The sequence below is a fragment of the Saccopteryx leptura genome, chromosome 11 (assembly GCF_036850995.1).
Source record: "Saccopteryx leptura isolate mSacLep1 chromosome 11, mSacLep1_pri_phased_curated, whole genome shotgun sequence".
Classification (NCBI taxonomy): domain Eukaryota; kingdom Metazoa; phylum Chordata; class Mammalia; order Chiroptera; family Emballonuridae; genus Saccopteryx; species Saccopteryx leptura.
Genome location: NC_089513.1, coordinates 16,804,103 through 16,830,044, shown reverse-complemented (window position 1 = coordinate 16,830,044; position 25,942 = coordinate 16,804,103). Strand labels below are relative to the sequence as shown.

Below are 25,942 nucleotides of genomic sequence, written 5' to 3'. Positions count from 1 at the left end.
CTCAAAGTGGGGCAGCTCACTTGGACGGGTGAGGTGGAGGCGGCGCTCGGAGACGGAAATGTCAGCCGCAAGCGCCCCAACTCTTCCCCACGGAGTTCCCTCACTCCGCCCCGGGAGCCACCGAAGGAGGCTCAGCCTGTCATCTGCGCAGACTGGCCGCGAGTAGCGGTGACGGACGCCAGGAGGGCAGCGCGGCAGCGACGTGGACGCACGGAGTCCAGAACTCCCACCTCCGAGAGATGAAGGCGGAGAAACTACACTTCCCAGCGGGCAGTGCGGCCGAACGCCCGCGGCGCCCATTCCCCTCCGGCCCCCCGCCCCTCACTTTGCTCGCCCCGGACACCCCTGGGCGCCTGAGCGCTACGCATGCGCCCCGCCAGCCAGAGCCATGTTGGGTCGGTTTGAAAGCCAGCGCGGGTGCCGGGCTCTGCTGTGACGGCGGAGGATGCTGCGATCCCGCGGCGCCCGGAAGGCGGCGGTGTCCGTGTCCGTGTCTGGGACGCTTTGTCGCGTCTCCCCTCCGCTTAGGGCCGGGGCTTTGGGCGGGGAGCTGAGGAAGCGTGCATTTTTGTTTCTTTTTGTTGGCGCGTTCTCCCGAAAGGGGGCGTGTTTTCGAGGGGCGCCCCATTCTTTGACAGCCCGAGGGAAAGGCTGCAGGAGGGGTGCGGGGAGGCGGGAGGGAGCTGCTTGGAGCCCTGGGCGGAAAGCGGACAACTTCAGGGGGCGGGTCGCGGAACTGGACGGAGGGGACTTCCCTGGGGCCTCTGGGGACTTGAGGTATCCATCGGGGCGGGGGTGGACGTTAGGGACTTGGGCTTTTGGGGCGGTCACCTCAGGGAAGGTGCCCCCTCGGCGCTCTCTCTGGGAGCCGGAGGGCTTCTGTGCAGCCGGGTCTGATTGCTGGGACCCCGTTTGGGAGGGCGTTTCCGGGTGCTGGCGGCGGGTTTGAACCGGAGATCGGGGAGAGCAGGGGATGCTCTGGCTCAGGGGCGCCTGCGGGCTGGGCTTGACCGCTTTATTCTCTTTGCTGTAGACCAGTGGTCCCCAACCCCTGGGCCGCGGACCCGTACTGGTCCATGGGTCATTTGGTACTGGTCCGCAGAGAAAGAATAAATAACGTTCATTATTTCCGTTTTATTTATATTTAAGTCTGAATGATGTTTTATTTTTAAAAAATTACCAGATTTCCTCTGTTACATCCGTCTAAAAGACTCACTCTTGACGCTTGTCTCGGTCACGTGATACATTTATCCGTCCCACCCTACAGGCCAGTCTGAAAATATTTTCTGACATTAAACCAATCAGTGGCCCCAAAAAGGTTGGGGACCACTGATGTAGACTGAAGCCATGTTCGCTTTCTCACATAAATCACAGAGCTGTTGCTTTTAAGATTTGTTAATTTCTAGTGAGCTATTATTCCCATTTGTTATTTAACACGGAACCGTCTGTTTTTGAATCAAAGGTAGTTGAAGTTTTCTTGCCATTCGTTGAACATTCTGTTCGGAATGATGGATTTCCTGATGCAGAAACGAACAGGTGTTTACAAAAGACACAGTAAGATATTTGGGAGAAGTGGGTTGTTAAAAAGTTTGGGTATGTCGGTAATTGAAGCGGAGTGATGGCTGCCCAGGGGTTTATTAAACTTTTTTCTCCTTTTGTATACTTTTGGAAACGTTCCACAGTGGAAGTTCAACTGTGGATTTTTTTTTTCCTCCTGTGAATTCAAATAAATGTTATTACCCACTTAGGACTATAAAACAGCAACTGTTCGTTTTAGGGTTTTGTTTTTGTCTTTGAGGTTTTGTTAGATTAAAATGGGTAACCTGTACTGTGTTATCCCTATGTTTCTTTATTTTTTTCTCTTTCTTTTTCTTAAAGTAGGCCCTTTCCCATTTCTTGCAATACTGGTTTGAATATTTCATGTGAATCCCTTCTGGTCTGAAGTGCTTTTGTTGAGAAATCAGCTGATAGCCTTATGGAAGCTTCCTCAGAGGTAACTTGTCTCTCTTTGCTGCTTTTAAGACTTTCAAGAGTCTTTCTTTGTCTTTAACCTTTGCCATTTTAGTTATGATGTATCTTGGTGTGAGCCTCTTTGGGTTCATCTTGTTTAGGATTTTCTGAGCTTCCAGAACTTGTGTGACTTTTTCCTTCACTAGGTTACAGCAGAAACTTTCAGCCATTATTTCTTTAAACAAGTTCTTGATCCCTTGCTTACTCTCTCTCCTCTTCTGGTACCCATTTGATGCAGATGTTGGGTGAGTGCCCAAGAGCGATCTCCTATGTGCAGTGGCCCTTTGGGAGAGCACCTGGGATTCTAGCACATTCCCTCCTCTTCCCTGAGAATAGAGTCACCACTGATTTTTGCTGCCAGATGCTATGCAGGCTCCTCTTTCTGGCCTTGATGCTCTGGTTTGGGGGTCCCAGTGTGGGGTTGAGACTCCATGCTCCTTGGGAGACTTTTGCAGTAGATAGAGATTTGCCTCTCATTTGGCAGCCAGCACCTGGGTGCAGGGGCCAGCCCTTCTTACCAGTCTCTGTAGCTTCCTCTATAGATCCTTGGACATAATACTGCCCTTCAGTGGGTCATTCAGGTTGATTGCGCTGTAATTTAGCTGTAAATCCAGTGTGACACCAGCTATGTGTGTAGCTTCCACCTACCTACTCTGTAGCCATCTTGTATCTGCAGCTGTACAATTATATGATATATTATCTGTATATTGCATTGTGTACTCTCCACCTAAAGTCATGTCTCCTTCCATCATCATGTATTTGACCCCATTTACCCTTTACTATCCTCTTAGCCCTTTTCTCTCTGATAACCGCTAGATCAGTGGTAGTCAACCTGGTCTCTACTGCCCACTAGTGGATGTTCCAGCTTTTATGGTGGGTGGTAGTGGAGCAACCAAAGTATAAATATAAAGATAGAGGCCCTGGCCGGTTGGCTCAGTGGTAGAGCGTCGGCCTGGCGTGCAGGAGTCTCGGGTTTGATTCCCAGCCAGGGCATACAGGAGAAGCGCCCATCTGCTTTTCCACCCCTCCCCCTCTCTTTCCTCTCTGTCTCTCTCTTCCCCTCCCGCAGCCAAGGCTCCATTGGAGCGGAGTTGGCCCGGGCGCTGAGGATGGCTCCATGGCCTCTGCCTCAGGTGCTAAAATGGCTCTGGTTGCAATGCCCCAGATGGGCACAGCATCGCCCCCTGGTGGGCATGCCAGGTGGATCCTGGTCAGGCGCATGCAGGAGTCTGTCTGACTGCCTCCCTGTTTCCAACTTCAGAAAAATACAAAAAAAAAAAAAAAAAGATTTAACTATAGTAAGTTGTTTTATAAAGATTTATTCTGCCAAACTTAGCAAAAGTCCGACATAAAGTACTTGGTAAGTACTTATTATTATATGCTTTAACTTGCTGTAACTCTGCTTTATACATTTTATAAAGTAAAGTTACTTCCCTACTTTATAAATCACCATTACTGTGGAACTGGTGGGCAGTTAGAAAATTTTACTACTAACAGAGATACAAAAGTGGGCAGTAGGTATAAAAAGGTTGACTGCCCCTGCGCTATACTGTTGTTTGTTTGTTGCTTTCTGTTTTATAGTCTGCATATGAGTGAAATCATTTTGGTTCTTTTCCTTTTCTGTCTGACTTATTTCACTTAGCATGATACTCTGGAGTTCCATCCATGTTGTCACAAATGGCAGTATTTCATCTTTTCTTATTCTAGTATTCCATTGTAATTATGTATCACATCTTCTTTATCCAATCACCCACCAAAGGACACTTAAGTTTCCATGTCTCAGCTCCTGTCACTACTAGGCTAGTCATTCTTCAGGGATATACCAACGTCACAGCATTCAGGAAAACCAGAGAGGCTAAACAGTACCTTGTGTTCTGTTGCTGCTGCCACTGCTGTCAGCTCTCTTGCAAAGGCAGGTGAATACCCTAAGGCAGATAGGCAGGACGATGTTTTACTCTGTCTTTTCTTTCTTAAGTGGAAAGCTTTCTGTATTTTAAAGTCAAATTTGATAGTTAAAATATATTAAAAGTGTTAATAACTTAAAACACTATTAAAACACCTCCAAAAGTTAAACATATTAACTTCATAACATCATAGCTTGTGTTAAGTCCTAGATGTTAATCTTTTATTTCTAGTACAGAAAACCCATTGATTTAATTTTAAAAGAATGTCATTTCATATACTGAAGTAGTGCCTGTTCATTCTGTTATTTCTTAGGTATAGATCTATTATTGCAATACTAATGTAGATAGGAATTCTCTCAATTTTAATAATGGAAAAACAGTAAGATGAATACATTAAGTCACTTTTCTAACTATTTAAGCTTCCTTTAAAAGAGAGGTAGGCTGAATCTATTTAATATACAAATTAAAAATAGGATAATACCAAAAATGAAAGATAGGAAATGATTATTAACACTGATGTTTTAGGGCCCTGGCTGGTGGCTCAGTAGATAGAGTGTCGGCCTGGTGTATGGATGTCCCAGGTTCAATTCCTGGTCAGGGCAAACAAGAGCAGTGAGCATCTGCTTCTCCCCCTGCCCCCTTTCTTTTTCTCTTCCCCTCTCATAGCTAATGGCTGGATTGGTTCCAGTGTGGCCTCTGGTGCTGAGGATAGCTCAGTTGGTTCAAAGGTCAGCCTCATGGACTAAAAATAGCTCAGTACTTGAGCATTGACCCCAGATGGTGGGGGGGGGGTTGCTGGGTGGATCTCAGTCAGGGTGCATGTAGGAGTCTGCTTCACTATCTCCCCTCCTCTTACCTAAAAAGGAAAATAATAATAAAATAAGTTAAAAAATAAAAAAACATGGGGTTTTAGGAAAAGAGCATTTTGTGCATTCATTTTATGGTATAACGTGTTTATTTCTCTATATTTTGTTCTCTTAAGTCTTTTTGGGGTGAAAGGATAGGCTGAAGTTACATATTGGCATTTATAACATTCTTCTCCACTATTTCTTTCTGTTTCTGATAACTTCATTTTATGTCTTTAAAATTTTTTTGAGTACCTACTATCTGTGGTGCATGATCGTAGGCTTCTAAATTAAAAAAAAATTATGTCTAGGGCAGGGGTCTCAAACTCGCGGCCTGTGGGCCGCATGCGGCCCGCCAAACAATTTTGTGCGGCCCGCAGACTAATCCACGAAGTTCAAAATATTTTGGATAAAATTAAGTAAGCCTAGGGGCCTACTTGTATTTTTCATTTCTCTAGCATCCTAGCTAGATATTAGCTTAGTTAACAGCAGTTGTGATGCGAACTACAGTTTCTGGTCGTTTTGTGACACTGAGTAAACTGCATGTACGATTGTGCTTGTTGTACTGATTTTTTTTTTGTTTTCAACTGCAGTGAGAAAAGTGTTGCGTAACAGTTGCCTTTTGTAGACCTAGTGCGGCCCGCCAAACGGCTGTGATCTTGCTCTGCGGCCCACATGCTGAGTTGAGTTTGAGACCCCTGGACTAGGGGAATGTTAGGAATTATGATGTCATAGAATACATCACCATAAGAAAAGACTGTGCATCAGTAGTTTTTAGGACTCTAAAAGAGTGAGTACTCTTTCCTTGGTGCTTTCCATGCAGGTTTTCAGGTCATTTTTGTGTACATAATTCCAGGCATGTAGTAGGTGCTCAATAAGTGTTTTCTAAGTAAATGATGAAGGAATTCACAATAATTAAAATAACAGATTGTCTATAATGTGCAATGCCTAAAAGGATTTCTAGCTAATGGATTTTATTCTTTAAAGAAAATTATAAAAAGTTTACATATTTAGTAATTTTTCTATATATGGCTATTATTTCTTTTACTTGGAACCTTAACCTTTTGTTTTTGTATTACAGTTGTTTCTAAGACAAGTGAACAGAAATAACCCATTTTGAGGAGGGCATGGCAAAATCGAATACCAAGCACAGAGTGTGTTCTCGGCAACCTTCAGTATCTTCTCTCTTAGCAAGCTGCAGCCTGAGTGGTAGTAGCTCCTCTACCCGTGACGGCTCTTTTCAGTATAAGGATAAACTGTACAGTTCGGCCTCAAAGGCTCTCCAGGCCTACATTGATGATTTTGAGCTAAGCCAGATGTATCCTGGTGTGAGCACTGGAAAGATTAACATTGACAAATGTCCTGCTAACATGCCAGAATTCTCCAACTATATTCATAAACCAAACAACGGTATGCTTTTCTTCTGGTTTTCTTTTTGTCCACTGATTTAAAGCATTTGAGCAATGTGTTGTAGTCTTTGAGAATTAGATGCTGCTTTTTTGTTCTGTTGGGGTAAAAATGACTTTTATAATGTTGAAATCTGGATATTTTTATTAAAAGATTCTCTAATCATCTGGTTTTCAGGAATTTTCAGCTAAGACCCCCTTGTGACCTTGGAGGGGAAGCTGATAAATTATAACAGGTGGCTGACCCTAAATCCTTAAGTCATTATATTATATAGCATGGTAGAGAGAGCATTGACTTGTTTCTAGCTTTCATTAGCTAGCTTGATGACTTGAAATGAATCTAAGCCTTTCTTAGTTTATATTTGATCAATTCCAATTGATGGCAAAGGAATATATGTCTTCCTGATCTGTATTCCTTGGGACAGTAATGTTTACAGTATGTTAAGAGTTTTTCTTTAGTAAAGCTTTTATGAAGACAAGTTTGGAAAATGCATCTTTTGATAACATAATTACTGCTCACTTATGGAATGGCCCTATTATGGAAAAAGTTGGCATTCAAGTCTTAGAAGGATGTGGGCCCTATTCCAGAAGGGAATTAGAACGGCTGTTCACTGTGTGTTAGTGCTATTGCAGAGTGGGCCCTATTCCAGAAGGGAATTCGAACCGCTGTTCACTGTGTGTTAGTGCTATTGCAGAGTTAGTAGGCAAGAAAGCAAATTATCTTCCACTTAACTTAATTGCATACTTTTTTCCCTGTTTCAGCCAGTATTGAGTGACCAATATTAATGTGACTGTTAGTGTGTTGGGTATATCTAGATGAAAAAAGTTGAAGAAATAGTAAATTAAAGAACATAAGAAAATGTAGAAGGTTGGAAAAAAGTATAGAAATAAGTTAAAACAAATTGAGATGTGAGGAAAAAAAGTGCATCCTATTTCATCAACCTATACCCTTTTCTTTTTAGCAAGAGAGAGAGAGAGACAGGGACAGACAGACAGGAAGGGAGAGAGATGAGAAGGATCTCAATTCATAGTTGTGGCACCTCAGTTGTTCATTGATTGCTTTCTCATATGTGCCTTAACCAGGGGGCTCCAGCTCAGCCAGTGACCTTGGGCTCAAGCCAGCGACTTTGGGCTCAAGCCAGCGACCTTGGGCTTCAAGCCAGTAACCTTTGGGCTCAAGCCAGTGATCATGGATTCATGTCTATGATCCCATGCTCAAGCCAGATGAGCCTGCACTGAAGCTGGCAACCTCAGGGTTTCAAACCTGGGTCCTCTGTGTCCCAGGCCGAAACTCTATCGCACTGCGCCACACCTGGTCAGGCCAACCTATACCTTTTATACTTCTAATCAAAGCTTCAGTGATGATAAGGGAAAGTGGCAAAAATGGTTCTTAAATTTCTAATTCTCACTTACTGTTGAATATTTTGAAGTATTTTTGTATGTGATAATAGGAAGACAAACAACTATGTTTCGTTTTTCAGCTTTTGAACATTGCGATCACAGAAAAAGCTTATTCTTATCATCTAGAAGACGGACTGTTAATGACATGGACTCCATTAGCTTAACAACTGATGATCTATTAAGACTTCCAGCAGATGGATCATTTTCTTTTACTTGTGTTGGACCAGGTCACCAAATTAGCAAAAAAAGCAAGAAATGCATTGGAAGACTGAGTTCATCAGACACTGAAAAGAACCAGAATTTTCAGGAGTCCTCCACTGCCATGAGCAATGATAACTTAGTTACTCCTGTTGCCTGCACAAGTATAAATGGAAAGCAGTCTCATAAGCTAAAAAACCTAAAACTTGCAAATAAGACTAATAAATGCATTTCTGAACTGTCTTTATCTTCTCCCAAGAAGTCACATTTCAAGGACAGTTCAGAGCACAGTCTTGAAAAGAATTATCCAAGATGGCTCACTGGCCAGAAATCTGACCTTGATGTTTCAGGGATAACTAGTATACCCGATTTCAAATATCCAGCCTGGCTCCACAGGCAAGACTTGCTACCTGACACAAATGGTAAAAGGATTTATAAAACATTTAAAGAAGAGCAACATTGCCCAAGACATAGTTACCAGGCACAAAGAACTTCTCGACTTATGAATAAATTAGATTGTTTTGAATATTCTTGTGAACCCTCAAACATCTCAGATTTCTTGCGTGGGGATGAAGGATTAGTTAATGAATATAAATGTGATTCTGAACATACCCATTGTCAATGTGAGAATCTACTTTTCCCAGGACAAAACAAAAAGCCATTCAGTGGTAATTGGTTTTTGTTTGTTTTAAGAACTGAATAAAATGCTGTAAATTTGACCTAATATCTAGTAGCTTTTATGTTACATTCTTAATGTAACGATCAGGTGATAGATCTGTTTTGTATTATATTTCTCATTTATATAGCTTTTTGTAACTAGAAGTGTCTTTTCTCCCTTTTATGTGTTTGCAATGCCACATGTTGACATAATTTGCTTTTATAGATATGTATATATTCAAAGTTATCTGAATTTTTGTTGCTTTTGTGAGATTTTGCTGTGCTTTTCATTAATTGTTTTCTTAAAGAATTAATATAGTCTCTTAAAATAGGTGACAAAATTGAATTGCTTATCCTGAAGGCCAAGAGAAACCTAGAGCATCATACAGAAGAATTACCAAAGCCTGTGAAACAGGATGACAGTCCTTGTTCATTAGATAAACTGGAAGCAGAACGATCATGGGAAAATATTCCTGTTACATTGTAAGTACATTGTTATGGAAAAGTCCTATAAGTTCATTAGTTTTCCAAATGAAAAATATGTGAACATCTTATTTATTTTTAAAATAACAATGATAAATTAGCAATGGTAATAACATGGTATTCTGTCAAACATACAGTGTGTCCGTAAAGTCATGGTGCCCTTTTGACCAGTCACAGGAAAGCAACAAAAGACGATAGAAATGTGAAATCTGCACCAACTAAAAGGAAAACCCTCCCAGTTTCTGTAGGATAATGTGGCAGCATGTACGCATGCGCAGATGATGATGTAACACCGTGTATACAGCGGAGCAGCCCACGGCCATGCCAGTCGAGATGTGGATGGTATAGAGCAGGGGTCCCCAAACTTTTTACACAGGGGGCCAGTTCACTGTCCCTCAGACCATTGGAGGGCCAGACTATAAAAAAAACTATGAACAAATCCCTATGCATACTGCACAGATCTTATTTTAAAGTAAAAAAACAAAACAGGAACAAATACAATATTTAAAATAAAGAACAAGTAAATTTAAATCAACCAACTGACCAGTATTTCAATGGGAACTATGCTCCTCTCACTGACCACCAATGAAAGAGGTGCCCCTTCCAGAAGTGCGGTGGGGGCCGGATAAATGGCCTCAGGGGGCCGCATGTGGCCCGCGGGCCGTAGTTTGGGGACCCCTGGTATAGAGGAAAGTTCAATGTGTTCTGTGGCTCACTATATTTGAATCCATGACCAAAGTGCAATGTGAATATTGGCGCATTTATAACAAACGCCTCCACATAGGAATAACATTACTCGGTGGGATAAGCAGTTGAAGGAAACCGGCAGTTTGGTGGAGAAACCCCGTTCTGGTAGGCCATCAGTCAGTGACGAGTCTGTAGAGGCTATACAGGATAGCTACCTAAGGATCCCTAAAAAATCTGTGTGTGAGCCCACATCGAACTGCACTGAATAGGTATGAAACTGGGAGAGTTTTCCTTTTATTTGGTGCAGATTTCACATTCCTATCATCTTTTGTTGCTTTCCTGTCACCAGTCAGAAGTGCACCATGACTTTACGGACACACTGTAGTATTCAGTGTTGCTTTATGTTGCATTTTTCATTTGTTACCACAAGATGGTGTAGTAACTTCTGTCTTTGTTACATGTTACTTTTGTCTTACTACAAAATATTGATATATACTTAATATGAGGAATTGGAGCCAAAAACTATTTTGCAGGAGGAAGGCTATAAAATTCTTCTTACTTTTTTTTTTTTTTTTTTTTTCTTTTTTTTTTTTTTTTTTTTTTTTTTCATTTTTCTGAAGCTGGAAACAGGGAGAGACAGTCAGACAGACTCCCGCATGCGCCCGACCGGGATCCACCCGGCACGCCCACCAGGGGCGAAGCTCTGCCCATCAGGGGGCGATGTTGCGACCAGAGCCACTCCAGCGCCTGAGGCAGAGGCCACAGAGCCATCCCCAGCGCCCGGGCCATCTTTGCTCCAATGGAGCCTTGGCTGCGGGAGGGGAAGAGAGAGACAGAGAGGAAAGTGCGGCGGAGGGGTGGAGAAGCAAATGGGCGCTTCTCCTGTGTGCCCTGGCCGGGAATCGAACCCGGGTCCTCCGCACGCTAGGCCGACGCTCTACCGCTGAGCCAACCGGCCAGGGCTCTTCTTACTTTTTTGTAAGTTTGAGGTTTTTTTCTTCCTCTATATCTTCTCTATATATTAGAGTTATCCATTTTTTTCATTTACGCTTTACTTTCTCTTTCAGTCATTTTTTCCCTTTAAATGATGGTCCAATTTTTCTATTGTCTATTATATAAATTTTTTAATTTGGGTTCTTGGTAACCCTATATCCTGCCTTAGGTTCTGAGGATATATATATAGAATCAGCTTATTTTGTCATAGATGAGTTTATTAATTCTTGGATCCTTATTTTTTATTACTTCTCGGTCGAATTTCTTTCTTTTTTTTTAATGTGGACACTGACTGTGATACTGGTTTGGAATCCCAACTCTGTCACTTCCTTGCTGAGACTTTATACAAGTTATGTCTATTTTATACAGCTCTACTTTGTACAAAGTCTTATACAAGTTCTACTTAGGCATTTTTGTGAGAAGTCAGTTGATTAGAAATATATATAAGGTACAAATTCAGGACATTATGATGATCTCATAAGTTTTAATTGTGGTAGTGACTAGTCAGAATATTTTCTTTCTTTAGCTTTATTAATTACTGATTCAATAACCATTTTTAAAATGGGTTAATAATTAGCTCACTTAATTCTGAAATTTGTCTTTCTTAATTTCTTTTTGGGGTTTTTTTTTTTTTTGTATTTTTCTGAAGTGAGAAGCGGGGAGGCAGAGAGACAGACTCCCACATGCACCCAACCAGGATCCACCTGGCATGCCCACTAGGGGGTGATGCTCTGCCCATCTGGGCTGTTGCTCTGTTGCAACTGGAGCCATTCTAGAGCCTGAAGCAGAGGCCATGGAGCCAACCTTGGTGCCTGGGCCAACTTTGCTTCAATGGAGCCTTGGCTGTAGGAGGGGAAGAGAGAGACAGAGAGAAAGGAGAGGGGGAAGAGTGGAGAAGCAAATGGGCGTTTCTCCTGTGTGCCCTGGCCAGGAATCAAACCTGGGACTTCCACGCTGGGCCAATACTCTACCACTGAGTCAACCAGCCAGGGCTCTTAAATTTTATTATTAGTTGTTCTTTGTATTTGTAAAATACCATAGCTGCAATACTTACTTTTAGTTGGAACCAAAATTGGTGAACACATGATATTAGAGATGTTTAAGAGTAAAACTTTTTACTGTATTTTGTAATTAGATAATATAACTTCTGATGAGTATAATTATCATCATTAGTGGTTTGTCCCAGTATCCTGTGTACAGTAGTTGATGTTTAGAAGATTGACTTTATCTAGTGGTGGGTATGTTTGTATATAAAGTTAATGATGGATTGTGAGGAGAAGGAATAGACCTGGCCTCAATATGATATTGAAATGATTATCAATCTGTTATAAAAAGAAAACAAAGTTGACCTTGACGTATACAACGTACTTTACTGAAAGATCGACCAACTCTACAGCCAGATAATTGATTATTTTGTTTAAATTTTTATAATGGAAAATTTCAAACTAGTACAAAAGTTGAAGAATCCTTATGTACCCAGCACCCATCTTCAGTAATAGGGGAATGCTTCTGATAATGGTGGGTGGATGGTAAACTTTTGATAAAGAATAGGAAACAAGACTACTTGAGAGCAATACAAAGCTCAGTGAATTACAAATCAAATGAGTTATATGAAATGCTGCTAATTAAGAAAAATTAGTATTGTAACATTTGCATGTTATAAAAAGATACTTAGATATCTGAGTATTTGAGTTAGAAACACACCTAAAAATGGAAAAATGTACTGCTTATTTCAAACAAGTGAGCTTTTAGAGCATAGCCTATAGTTGAAGCCTTGTTTGTCTGGTTGAAGACTAATGTCTTCAATCTCTTTTTAGTTCTTCCTTATAGCTTCAAAGGACAAGTAAACAGATAGGGAGGGTTAGATTCTGTTATCAGTGTAGGCAGAATATGAGCAAATTACCAAGCAACATCAATATGAATCATAACTATAATGGTTATTTCTTGGTGACCATTTGTATGTAAATGATAATCATTTAATTATATACTATCTAATTTTTATAAAGTGGAAATTTAATTGCTATCTTGTATCTTAAATTTTATTTAGCAAATCTCCTGTTCCTGTTAACTGTGATGATAGCCCTCAACAAGGTTCAAGGGCAAACTGTGCTAACGGGGTCCTTGAAGACTTTTTAAATAATGATAATCAGGTGGGTGAAGTTAAATCTTTTAATTTACTAAAGGATTACTAATATATAGATATAATTTCTAAGTCATTTAGCTATTATAAAATAAAAAATGACCTATATACCTTCTTCCCTAACACATATCCACAAGATCATCATTCCTAGAATTATTATTTTTTTAAATGATTTTTAACACTTTATTCATTTTAGAGAGAGGAGAGAGAGAGAGGGAGAGAGAGGGAGAGGAGGGGTGGGGAGGATCAGGAAGGAACAACTCCCATATATGCCTTGACCATGAGGGCCTGGGGTTTTGAACCAGTGATCTTAGTGTTCTTAGTCGACACCTTATCCGCTGTACCACTACAGACCAAGCCCTAGAATTGTTGATCATTTTATTTTAATATTCAAGGTAGAGGGACCTGGCATTGAACTCTGACAGAGAGCCTAAATTGTCATTACAATTTTTTTTGTTTGTTTTAGTTTTTTTCTGGAAAACATGAAACAAGATTATAGAATAAATTAAATTTTTCTATAGGGCAGCTGATTATTGAGAATTGTGTTTCTAAGATACAATTATAAATCTCTATACTTTAGAATAGAAAAATTATTATCCAGTTTTATTAACTCAGCATATGTGCATCTTGCAGGTAACCCCCAAATAAAGTATAAATGTGTATATGTGCACATAAGAAATGATAGACAGTTTGATTTAGAAATACAAGCCATGGTGTTAAATATTGAAGTAATACTTTTGGGTTTTAACATCTGGAACATTTAAGAGGGTGAGCAGTCAGAATAAAACTTAGCTAAAACATTTATTGAAATGTGTTTTTCCTCCAGTAAAATTTACTACAGAAAGTAGAGGCTGACTTAGATACTATATAAGATACTATAGCAGGTGCTGGGTAAGTGAAGCTTATATTTATTTGACAAATATTTGTTGGAATCCATGGGAGTCTGAAAGACCAGAGTAACAGACTTTATTGAAAGGAAGAAAGGAACCCTGCCGGGCACTTCTCCTGGGGGAGAAGAGCGCCAGTTGCAGACTAGGGGCGAGTTACATAGTGTTTGGGAGAGCCTGAGGGGATACTGAGGCAAAAGTCCTGGTCTGTCCGGAATGCTCCTCCTTGGGGGGGGCTTGGAGCATGTAGGTGTTGAATCAAAAGTCCTGGTGTGTCCAGAGCCCCTCCTTGGGGAGGCTTGTCAGCTTTTTGGAATTCCTCTGTCTCAGGGTCAATAGTCCAGTAAGGGTGAGGTCTGACAGATAAGCGGAACATCAAGAGGGCAGTTTGGAATTTACATATCTATCAATATTTGTGTGCCAAGCCCTTTTTTAGGGGCTGTATTCCCAGTAGTGAATAGGAGAGGAAATCCTTACCTCTTGGATTTTTAATTCTAATTAGTCAAACTAAACAAAAATCTGTAATATATAAGGGATTCTTCTAAGGCAGGGGCCCCCAAACTTTTTACACAGGGGGCCATTTCACTGTCCCTCAGACCGTTGGAGGGCCGGACTATAAAAAAAACTATGAACAAATCCCTATGCACACTGCACATATCTTATTTTAAAGTAAAAAAACAAAACGGGAACTAATACAATATTTAAAATAAAGAACAAGTAAATTTAAATCAACAAACTGACCAGTATTTCAATGGGAACTATAGGCCTGCTTTTGGCTAATGAGATGGTCAATGTCCCGTTCCGTATTTGTCACTGCTAGCCCTAACAAGTCATATGACGCGCTTCCAGAGCAAAGACGTGTGCATCCCGCATCACCGGAAGTAGTACTGTACGTGAGTGACGCCGCACTTTGCTGACCACCAATGAAAGAGGTGCCCCTTCCGGAAGTGTGACAGGTGCCGGATAAATGGCCTCAGGGTTATGAAGAAAAGTTAATTGTGAAAGATAAATGAGTTAAAATTTAAGTAGGAGTCAGGAATGGCTCTCTAATGAGGTGATACTTGAGTGAAAATCTAGACTGAGTGAGTAAGCCACATACCCATGGGAAAACGACTTTTTACATGTAAAGAGGTAATTGTCATACTGAAACCCCAAGAAGAAATGTGTTTGGCATGCTCAAGGAGTATTAGAGTCCAGTAGCATAGCTTAGTCAGCAGTGGTATAGCTTAGTCAGCAAACGAGGGGAAGCAAAGATGAAGAGGGAAGGAGGGTCCAGATCATGTAGGTCTTTGATGGAATGAAGATTTTACATTTTATTTTTGAGTGAGGAGTCAAGAGTTTGAGTGGATGAATGAAATGGTCAGATATACATTTTCAGATATAAAATGGCACATGTATGAGCATAGACTTCAGAGGAGCTGGAGAGGGGAAAAGCTTGGAGGTTTTGCAGTCTTTCAGGATAGGGATTGTAGAGGCTGGGCACGTGGGAGGTGGCTGGAAATGGTTAGATTTAGGATGCATTTTGAAGGCAGAACTGGTAGGTTGGAGATAGAGAGGGCTCAAAGAATGAACCCACATTTGATTCAAGCAACTGAAGGATTGGATTGGATTGGATTTACTTAGATAAGGAGCACTGGTAGAGGAACAAATTTGTCGAAGTATTTTTAAGTTCGAGATGGATGAGTGTTCAATACTAACCAATTTGTATGTGTATGGTCCCTTTCCCCTGTGCATACCCACACCTCACTACCAGGGTGGTTTTGTTTGTTTTTATTTATATGTGCAGAAAGTTGCAGAAGTAATACCTGTAGTTCCTGTCATCCCAGCTTCCCTAGTGGTAACATCTCACTGTAGTATAACGATCACAAACGGAATTAACATAGGTACACTACTGTTAACTCAACGACAGACCTTATTCTGAGTTCACCAGTTTTTCTACCAATGCCTTGTTTCAGGACCCATCCAGGATTCGGTGTTGCATTTAGTTGTTTTGTCTCCTTAATCTACTGCGATCTGTTAGGGTTCCCCAGTTTTTTCATGTCTGACATGACCGTGACATTTGAACAGTAGGGGTCAGTGGGCTATTTTATAGATAATTCCTGATTTGGGTTAGTCTCACTGTGTCCTTACATAGCTTTTCCTCCAGCTCTCAGCTGTCTTGTCTCTTAAGGACACCAATCTTATGGTATCAAAGCCCCCCACCCTATGACCTTATTTAACTTTAATTACCTCCTTATACCCCTGTCTTCAATACAGCTGAATGCAAGGTTAGGGCTTTAACATGAATTCTGGGACACAGTTCAATCCATGGCATCGTATAAGAGGGATCATATATTGGTCCCCTGTGCCTGGCTTATTTCACGTGTTGTATCATGTATCAGAATTCCTTCCTTTCTTACACTGAATAACACTCCATTGGATGTATATGCCATGTTTTGTTAATCCAGCCATCTGGTGATGAACACATGGGCTGCTTCCTCCTTTTTGCTCTGTGAATAATGCTTCTGGGACATGGTGCACTGTATCTGCTGGAGTCTCTGTGTTAGTCTGTGCTTTCACTTGTTTGGCTCCATAAGCAGAAGGAGGATTGCAGGATTGTATGGTCATTTTGTGCTTCAGTTTTCCATACCACTTGTCACAGCAGTGGCATCATTTTACCTTCTCATATCATTTGTTTCTTTTTTTAAAATTTTTCAGTTACAGTTTACATCCAGTATTATGCAGTATTAGTTTCAGATATACAGCATAGTGGTTTCTTACATGCGGAGAGTGTCTCTAAAAACCTTTTTAGCTATTAAGTTTAACTTTGAATCCCTTCACCAGTGAGAGCCCACTTCTAATAATCTTATGCTAGTCAACAATTTCCTCTTGCCTTGAAGTTTATGCTATGTTGAGATATGTTAAATTACAGACATCTTAAGGGGACTATTTGCCACTTTGTGGATAGTTTATAGGACACAACAACTCATGTGAATGATGTAAAAATAATGGGTTGGTAAGACTTTAAAAAGAAGGTCAAAAATATCCCATACAGATTCTCTTAAAAGAATCCTGACCACCTAAGGTGGCTAAGTTCTGTTTCATTCATTCGATGCTGGTAAGATAAACAATAATTGAGTTACGAGTGCTTTTTAGGTAGCAAGGAATGTGTGGCTCACGAAGAGGTGGAAAGCCAGTGTTCTTTGTGTGAAAACTTAATTAAAAGTGTGAAAAGAATACTGTACTTAAAATCCTAGTCCTTGCTCAGCTGAGAACCAGCTCCACTTATACACCTGAAAAGAGCAGGTTTGTCCTGGCCGTGGGGAGCATTGTCCTGGTACTCAAAGGTTGCTGGTTCAGTCCCTGGTCAGGGCACATCCAGATGGATGTTTCTGTCTCTCTCAAATGAATAAACACATTTTAAAAGAGAAAAGAAAAGAAAAAGAGCAGGTTGGTTTACCTGCTTTATGGGGAACTTTCAGTTTTAAAAATCTATGATTTTAAATGTACAAAAAAAATGTAAACAGGAACTATTCATTTAAAAAGAGCAAAGACTAGAAAGTATATGCCAAGCTGTTAATAATGACTGTCACTGAGTAACTTCATCTGGGAACTGGCTAAAGGGAGGTAATAAGTTATATATAATTTTAAAAAATGCTTTATTGACATATATTGTTTGGATTTTACATTAATTTTATATTAGGGGAGAATAACACAAAATATAACTTTTTGCCCCCAAATTTGGATGGTTAGTCGTTGATCTTTTTTAAATTTAGAGCTCTACCCTTTCTGGAGGGAAACATCACGGTCCTGTGGAAGCCCTGAAACAAATGCTATTTAATCTTCAAGCAGTACAGGAAAGTTTTAATCAGAATAAGCCTGCAGAGCCAAAAGGAGAAATTAAGCAAGTAAGCACAAACTTGATTGATTTATGAATTGGGATCTGAGAAGAGAGATTTCTTTCTAGATCTTTTTTAGTTTGACCTCTAGCTTTATGTTATCACACATGCCACATAACATGTTCTAAAGTTGTATTCTCTTTTTTCCAGAAAATAACTTACTCAAATTGAATACTGTTAGATTTCTGCAGCCATGTATCCCTGAAAGGGTTGTCTTAGTTAGTGGTTATGCACACAGCATCTTATTTAGACATGATGATGCACCACTGTAGCAGGGCAGGGTTGTAGGAGTTGTATTCTGACTGCCCTGCAAAGCTGTTCTGTGCAGTCCAGCTTGTACTTATAACTGGGGGTCTGGAAACCTTTTCACATTAGACTTCTCCACATACCTGTGTCACCTACAATTTAATTTGTGTATCATGTACTCAGGGGCTTCGGAATACAGTTAAGTAAAGTTTTATTTTAAAACCATTGAATTTTTATGTATTTCTTAGGAATTCAGAAGTTTGTTTCTGCTTTGTGCTAATATTCTGTAGGGGTTGGCTTTTCTTCACAGTAGGATAGTGTTTATAAGTATATTCTTATTTATAACTTGGGAGAATGTTTATATAATCCCAAGTCTGTAAATTCTAATTCTGCCTCTTACTAGTCAGGGCAATATTTGTACCTCTTTAGTTTCTGTTTTCTCTTCTATAAAATGAGGTTGTTGAAAAATTAGAAACTTAATAAAAACTTTAATAAAGTGCCCTAATGAAAACTTTAAAAAACTTAAATAATAGTACATAAATTATTTAAAGATAATAATACCTTAAAATACTTAATAAATATTTTTATTGTCATTGTTTTGCTATTGTTAATCAATAGAGCTTTCTGAAATTCAGTTTTCATTACAAATGAGTAGATTAGCTTTTGAGAATGATCATAGCATGCTTTTTTGAGTTGTAGTTCTTAATTTTTGTCCTTCTGTTCTAATGATCATAACATTAACATACAGTGTGTATTTCATTCTCCTTTCCCCTCCTCTTTAAACATTTTTTCTTTTGCTCCCTTTTAAACAATTTTGAAACATAACCCAGTTCATTAAAGTCATAATTTCAAGCCAAGATTTCATTTCTATTGGAAATACATTTAGAAGTATACTTGAGGACAGTTGAAAGATGAATCTAAGTAGCAGTTGTAGTATTTTTAGAATAGAGAAAAGAAAGATATTTAATGCTTTACTGAAAATTACTTGCTAGAATTATGTCTTTGGAAATAAAGGCAATATTATTTACTGTTCTTTTAAATCATATATTAAATAGTATTTAAGTTTATGATGATATATTGTCAGTATTTTGTTGCATTTGGTTTTTTCATTAATAGATTTCAGAAGATGATGTCTCTAAATTACAATGGAAGGAAAGTATGGTTCCTATTACTAGGTCACTTCAAAAGTAAGTATTCTTACTAATTTCTGAGTCTGCGTGGGTACAAACCCATTTTAACCATCTCTTAGATTGAAACAGAAGGTTATAGGATAGAATTAAGTAGTTCTATGGTAGGATATGGTAGGTATAGTTTAACTTTTGGGAACATATTGTTTAGTCTTGAAGTTTGCTCTTAAACCTGTGCTATTTCCTATTTAAAATGTTCTTAGGACCTAATAAGATAAAATGTAGTAAATGTTGTGAATGGCCTAAACTGATGCTCTTTTACTGCTGAACAATAGCAACAATTTGAGATAGTATTGTGGATATATTGGAAGAACGACTTATTCATGACATGTATTTTCACATATTTTCTCTAGAATAAATACAATACTTATAAGTGTGTCATTATTTGACCTATATCCACAGAAATATATATATATATATTTTTGGTATTTTTCTGAAGCTGGAAACGGGGAGAGACAGTCAGACAGACTCCCGCATGCGGCCGACCGGGATCCACCCGGCACGCCCACCAGGGGCGACGCTCTGCCCACCAGGGCGCGATGCTCTGCCCATCCTGGGCATCGCTATGTTGCGACCAGAGCCACTCTAGCGCCTGGGGCAGAGGCCACAGAGCCATTCCCAGCGCCCGGGCCATCTTTTCTCCAATGGAGCCTTAGCTGCGGGAGGGGAAGAGAGAGAAAGAGAGGAAGGAGAGGGGGAGGGGTGGAGAAGCAGATGGGCGCTTCTCCTGTGTGCCCTGGCCAGGAATCGAACCCGGGACTCTGCACACCAGGCCGACACTCTACCACTGAGCCAACTGGCCAGGGCAATCCACAGAAATCTAAAGTAGATATAATATCCTGGATATAAAGATAGGTCTGAAGGCCCTAAGGGTATTAATCTACCTATTTTTTTTCTTTTATTTAAATTCAGTAAGAGGAGAGAGGCAGAGACAGACTCCCACATGCGCCCTGACCAGAATCCTCCCGGCAAGCCCACTAGGGGGCAATTGCCCATCTGGGGTGTTATTTTGTTGCTCAGCAACAGAGCTCTTAGTGCCTGATGCAGAGGCAGTAGACCAACTCACTCCAATGGAGCCATGGGTGCTGGTGAGGAAGGTGGTGAGAGAGAGAGAGAGAGAGAAAGAGAGAGAAAGAGAAAGAGAGGCAAGAGGGGGAGGGGTGGAGAAGCAGATGGGCGCTTCTCCTGTGTGCCCTGGCTGGGAATTGAACCAAGGATATCCACACACTGAGCAGATGCTCTGTCACTGAACCAACCTGCCAGAGCCTCTACCTATTTTCTTATTTCATTATCTTAAATTAAAAAATGGGGAAGAGCCTGACCAGGCTGTGGTTCCAATCTCCTAGGTCGCTGGCTGAGTGCAGGCTCATCTAACTTGAGCGCATACTCACCAACTTGAGCGCAGGGTCGCAAGGGATAGTAGACATGACCCTGTGATCACTGACTTGAGCCCAAGGTTACTGGCTTGAGCAAAGGGTCACAGTCTGCTGTAGCCTCCTGGTCAAGGCACATATGAGAAAGTAATCAATGAACAACTAAGGAACCTCAACGAAGAATTGATGCTTCTCATCTCTCTCCCTTACTGCCTGTCTGTCCCTATCTATCCCTCTGTCTCTCTCTCTGTCCCTGTTTCTCTCACTAAAATAAATAAATAAATAAACAAATATAAATTTAAAAAATGGGGAAGAATACAAATCTTTCCTTATTGACAGAGGAAGGCTATTTTTTTATGGGTTTGGCTGTATGAATATAAAGTGCCTTCAGAAGACAGTGTAGTGAGCTTAGGAAGTGCTAAATTGAAATTTTTTACTTTCCTAACACTGTTTTACTTGGCTGTACTCAGTGTTGTATCAGAATCCTTAAACTGATATTTTCCCATTAGCCTGTTTTTTCATTTTTTTAGAAAAAAAAGTTAATAACTTTTTTCTTCCCTTGCCAGATAGCTTGTTTAGTTGGAACATCGTCCTGTAGCGCAGAGGTTGCTGACTTAATCCCTAGTCAGGGCACATACAGGAGCAGACCTATGTTCTTCTCTCTCTCTCTCCCTTCCTTCCTCTTTCTCTAAAAAAAGTCAGTAAATTAAAAAAAAAATTTTTAAAAAGAGAATAATTTCCTTCTATAATTTTATCCTCCATTTCTCCCTATACATCACATACCTTTGAAATAGCAAATCTCTGATAGCCTCTTCTCTAAGTAGGTTGTTTTATTCTCAGATAAAGGTTAAACCAGCTGGTTGTGTAGCCGAGGAACACAGACTGAAGATTTCTTTTCTACTCATCCTTTTTATTTCTTTCCATCAGACCTCACCTTCCTCTTTACTTCCTTCCCTTCCTTTTTTGCTGACTTTTTTTTTTTTAACAGAGAGAGAGTCAGAGAGAGGGATAGATAGGGATAGACAGACAGGAACGAGAGAGATGAGAGGCATCAATCATCAGTTTTTCGTTGCAACACCTTAGTTGTTCATTGATTGCTTTCTCATATGTGCCTTGACTGTGGGCCTTCAGCAGGTCAAGTAACCCCTTGCTCGAGCCAGCGACCTTGGGTCCAAGCTGGTGAGCTTTGCTCAAATCAGATGAGCCTGCGCTCAAGCTGGCGACCTCGGGGTCTCAAACCTGGCTCTTCCGCATTCCAGTTCAACTCTCTATCCACTGCGCCACCGCCTAGTCAGGCAACTGACATTGTTTTTTAAAGGTGTAAAGTAAACTACATAGTATTAGAAAAGAAACTAGTTATATTGACTATATTCAGGACATTATATCTACTATATAGTTACAAAAATTTTAAAATAAATTTTTAATTAGCAATATGTGATTAATAATGCATTTAAAATAAGAATACATTTAAAATATACATAAGTTAAAATTCATTTTGTAAAAACATTCATTATAAGAATTGATATGAAGGCCTTTGCATACCTTGGGTAAAAGCATTAAACCATGGCATGGTCCTTTACTTTCGCATGATCAGTGAAGAACTAGAGAAAGGGAATATTGGAAAGCACTGATTTCTGGGTCACCAGTGAGACCTCAGTATTCAGTGTATAAACAACTTGGCTGACAGTTGTCTACTGGTTGGCCAGCTACTATCGTATGACCTTTGGGACTGTAGAAGGAAAGACTTACATAGCATATGTTCAAGCAGTGGCTTTAATACCTATTGTAATTTTGTAACTGTCATCTACCTAGTATAATTTTGAGGTAGTGATGAGTTTAAAAGATTTTGAAATTCTTGTAATGACTGTAATGTGATATGAAAACATCTCCAGTTTCTGTGGCAGATGAGATCACAGATTTTGTTCTGTTGCTTACGTGCATAATGGATTGAAATTCCAGTTTACACATAGTGTTTAGTGAAAATAAAGATTAGGATTTATTGCCCCCTATCCAGTTTCATAGACCCTTTAAGTCTAAGGGATCTGTGGCCATTGTGGTTGTAAACACTAAGATAAGACAGACTCCAGTCACTTGCCTGTTTCTCTCGAATCACAGGCAGTTAAATAACATGTCTGAAAAGAAAAAGGAAGATAAGTCTTGAGTATATTTACATTATCTTTTTTTCTCATAACTGTATGTCTCTAGGAAGAAAATAATTTTTAAGCAGAGAGGTATTACTATAAGATGTAGAAATAAGGTCTAGTTAATTTTACCTCTGACTGCTTAGTAATTGTGGGTGAGTTATTGTCATTTTGTTAAAGATAAGAATCTCGAACATTAAAGTTGCCAAAAAGGTATCAGAATCCAGATTCTTCTCTTATAATTATATTTGAATGGGAAATAGATATAATGCAGCCATTAACACTGTTAGTTTCCTGCACATCTTTATCCTGGGTAAAGTAGAAGATGTGTTTTATTTCTTATGTATACATTTATTGAAGCTGTGTTAGAGACTGTAGAATAGGGTGTTGTAGTTACCACCTTTAGCTCAGCTCAGAAATGAATCATTAGCATTTACTATACATGTTGTTATATTACTTCTGTTTTTCTTGGTCTCTTGTTTATCAGTCTGAAATATTTTTGATTAATATGGTTGACATCTTCTGAGTCGCTCTCAAATCTGAAGGATCATATTTTTAGAGGAAGATTGGAAAGTTAAGGGCCTCTGTCTTCCTGGTTTGTTTGAAGAATGATTGAGTTTTCTCTACTGATACCTGACCTATAATGTTGCTTTATTTTACTGAAAACCAGGTTGTTGGTATAATACTACATTATTCAGCATAATTGTCATTTGTTTTCTTCATGCTCAATAAAAATGAGTTTTTCTCAGAACTGGAACTGATCCTTTACTGTTATTTTTTTTTTTAATTTTAGCTATCTTGAATGTACATGTTAAAAATGAATCATATACTTTTTTTTATGAAATGATATACACAGTATACTGAAAGGAAAGGTATTATTTTACAGATGTTGTGAAAATTACATGAAAAAGTGTTTTGTTAAGTATGATTGCAAATGATACCTATTGTTTCTTACTAAGCTTATTTGGCAAACTTTCAGAAAAACTTAGAATGTCAAAAATATTTTTTTAAAAGTAAATGTTTTTATAGAATTTTGTGTGAATGATTTTAACCTTCAATTATTTAGATATCAAGGTTTTCTAAGGAAAAACTCTCAAAGTTTGATTCTTAAATTATTCTATAAATTTATTTCTCATACTAATTTTGAAGTTAATAAACAATGTAATTACCATTTCTTGCTGTCTGTGTTGCCTATTTAGTCTTTAATATTGGTTTATAATGTGTTTTATACTTTTTAATGAAGGGCTTTGCATCATTTATCTCGCCTGAGAGACCTGGTTGATGATACTGGTGGGAAACAGTCACCGAAAACGTGAAGAGGAAAATAAAAGTCTAACCAATAAATAGTCACCACAAAATGAAAATGTATTTTTTCCTACTGCTTAAACTGGCAAAGTAATTATAAGCCATCCACTATTCTGATTGGTTCAATCATTATATATTTAGAAAACAAACTTGAAAACGTCTGTAGGTTTTGTGACCTATCCTCATTTTGTGCCAAAATACCAGCATGTGAACTGGAATGATCTGCACTGTGTCCCATAGTCTGACTTTGGTCTTCAGGCCAGCAAATGTCTAACCTTCAAAGATGGATGAGTTTCGTTCTTGACACGCACATGGACTTCACCTTCTTCACCATCCTCATCATTTTATCATCTGGTTCTGGACTATTGAGAAACTCGGCCCTGGCCGGTTGGCTTAGCGGTAGAGCGTCGGCCTGGCGAGCGGGAGACCCGGGTTTGATTCCCGGCCAGGGCGCACGGGAGAGGCGCCCATTTGCTTCTCCACCCCCCCCCCCCTTCCTCTCTGTCTCTCTCTTCCCCTCCTGCAGCCGAGGCTCCATTGGAGCAAGGATGGCCCGGGCGCTGGGGACGGCTCCTTGGCCTCTGCCCCAGGCGCTAGAGTGGCTCTGGTCGTGGCGGAGCGACGCCCCGGAGGGGCAGAGCGTCGCCCCCTGGTGGGCAGAGCATCGCCCCTGGTGGGCGTGCCGGGTGGGTCCCGGTCGGGCGCATGCGGGAGTCTGTCTGACTGTCTCTCCCCGTTTCCAGCTTCAGAGGAAAAAGTTTTTTAAAAAAAAAAAAAAAAAAGAGAAACTCTTCCTGGTTTCTATTTAAAAACTCTTAAATGGAGTAGACTTGGTGATGCAGTTAACATCTACTTTTAAGGAGTTTAAGAAATATCAGAATTGTTGTAGTGTATCGCTTCTCGGCCTTTTGGCTAAGATCAAGTGCAGAATTGTTGTAGTATATCTTATCCATATGGAAGTATTACTTTTAAGTTTCATAAATCAAATACTTAAGATATGTTATATTTGCAAATAATATTAACTTAATAATGGGGTGGTTCAATACTAAAAGGAATGTTGTTTATATTGTAAAATCTGGGAGAACTTCATTTAATTAATGCTTTGGTTTTCTGTAAGATAATTTTGATAATACTTGACAGTTTATAAAACATTTGGGGGATATATTTGAGAATATTTTGATATTAGATTATTTCCTAGATTTTAGTTTTGGGATTAGCTCAAATTAGTAAAAACTATGAGATCAGTGACCAACTACTTTATGAAATTGTATAACTAAACCTAAAGAAATGAATATGGGAAAACAGAAAACAATACTCCATTTTAGAGCTAATTTGTAAGAACTGAACTTTTTCTAAAATAATCTGTAGTCTTTAAAGTTTGTCTCTACATAGAAGTGATCAGAGCTGTATTCTTCACCAACAAAACTAAGAATTAAGTTATAAAGTGTGACTAACAAGGCATATTTAAAAGCCTGATGAAATGAAAGATTATCGATGTACACAAATGCTAAAAATGAACACTTTACCCAAATAGCAGCATCTTTGCTAAGTAGCTTTTTTGTCAAATAGGAATTTCTAAGTACAGTAGATCAGAGAATTTACTTTCTCTTCTCCAAATTTAAAGCACTGCCTAAAACCTTTGTTATAGAACTTCTGTGTCAGCAGTGTCGGTGCACCCTGAGTCAGAGTCCTCATACTGTTCCCTGCCCGGGGTGAGAGTCCCTCGCCTCAGGAAGTTTGTTTACTCCAAAGTAACAAACTGATTAAGGTCTTCTTCACAGCTAGTAGTTTATTACATGTTAAATAGTTCAGTGTTTTTTTATTTTGAGATTGCCTGGAGAAAAGGGGGACTATAGCATTAAGTTTGCTGAGTTGGGAATATAAATCAGATAATGAGAACAATTAGATTTTAAAAATTGCATTGTGAATATAAAATTTTATCAATCTTTTTCTCTTAGGTATATTGGAAAATGTCATGTAGAAACAATTGTTATAAGACATTAAAATTTTTTAGTATAAAAAACAATTTAACCTAATTTCAAAAGTTCTATGAGCTCAAGGGACAAAAGTGTGATGAATTTGTGTAGACAAGCTCAGTTGTATTTTCTGTTATCAGTAAGAACTCTGCTTTTAGTTTTCTTGTGACAATTCACTTCAGCTTGATGGAGATTTCTTACCAAATTGAGGAACTCTGTCTTGGG

At 39.4% G+C, this 25,942-nt stretch overlaps 1 protein-coding gene across 13 annotated transcripts; it reads left to right on the top strand.

Annotated features, from left to right (window-relative positions):
- Positions 1–340: 340 nt before the first annotated feature.
- On the top strand, positions 341–24,134 carry C11H18orf54 (chromosome 11 C18orf54 homolog). Of its 13 annotated transcripts, none has more exons than XM_066352464.1 (10): positions 341–486; positions 1,463–1,536; positions 1,882–1,993; positions 5,841–6,169; positions 7,647–8,432; positions 8,754–8,904; positions 12,632–12,734; positions 17,367–17,498; positions 18,852–18,922; positions 23,680–24,134. In XM_066352464.1, exons 4-10 carry the CDS (start codon positions 5,887–5,889, stop codon positions 23,750–23,752), a joined length of 1,599 nt encoding a protein of 532 aa, XP_066208561.1. In that variant the 5' UTR covers positions 341–486; positions 1,463–1,536; positions 1,882–1,993; positions 5,841–5,886; the 3' UTR covers positions 23,753–24,134. The 13 variants fall into 13 exon arrangements, with proteins under 13 accessions (XP_066208561.1, XP_066208560.1, XP_066208559.1 ...); XM_066352463.1 differs by having other exon boundaries at positions 1,879–1,993; XM_066352462.1 differs by having other exon boundaries at positions 1,463–1,554; positions 1,879–1,993.
- Positions 24,135–25,942: the final 1,808 nt, after the last annotated feature.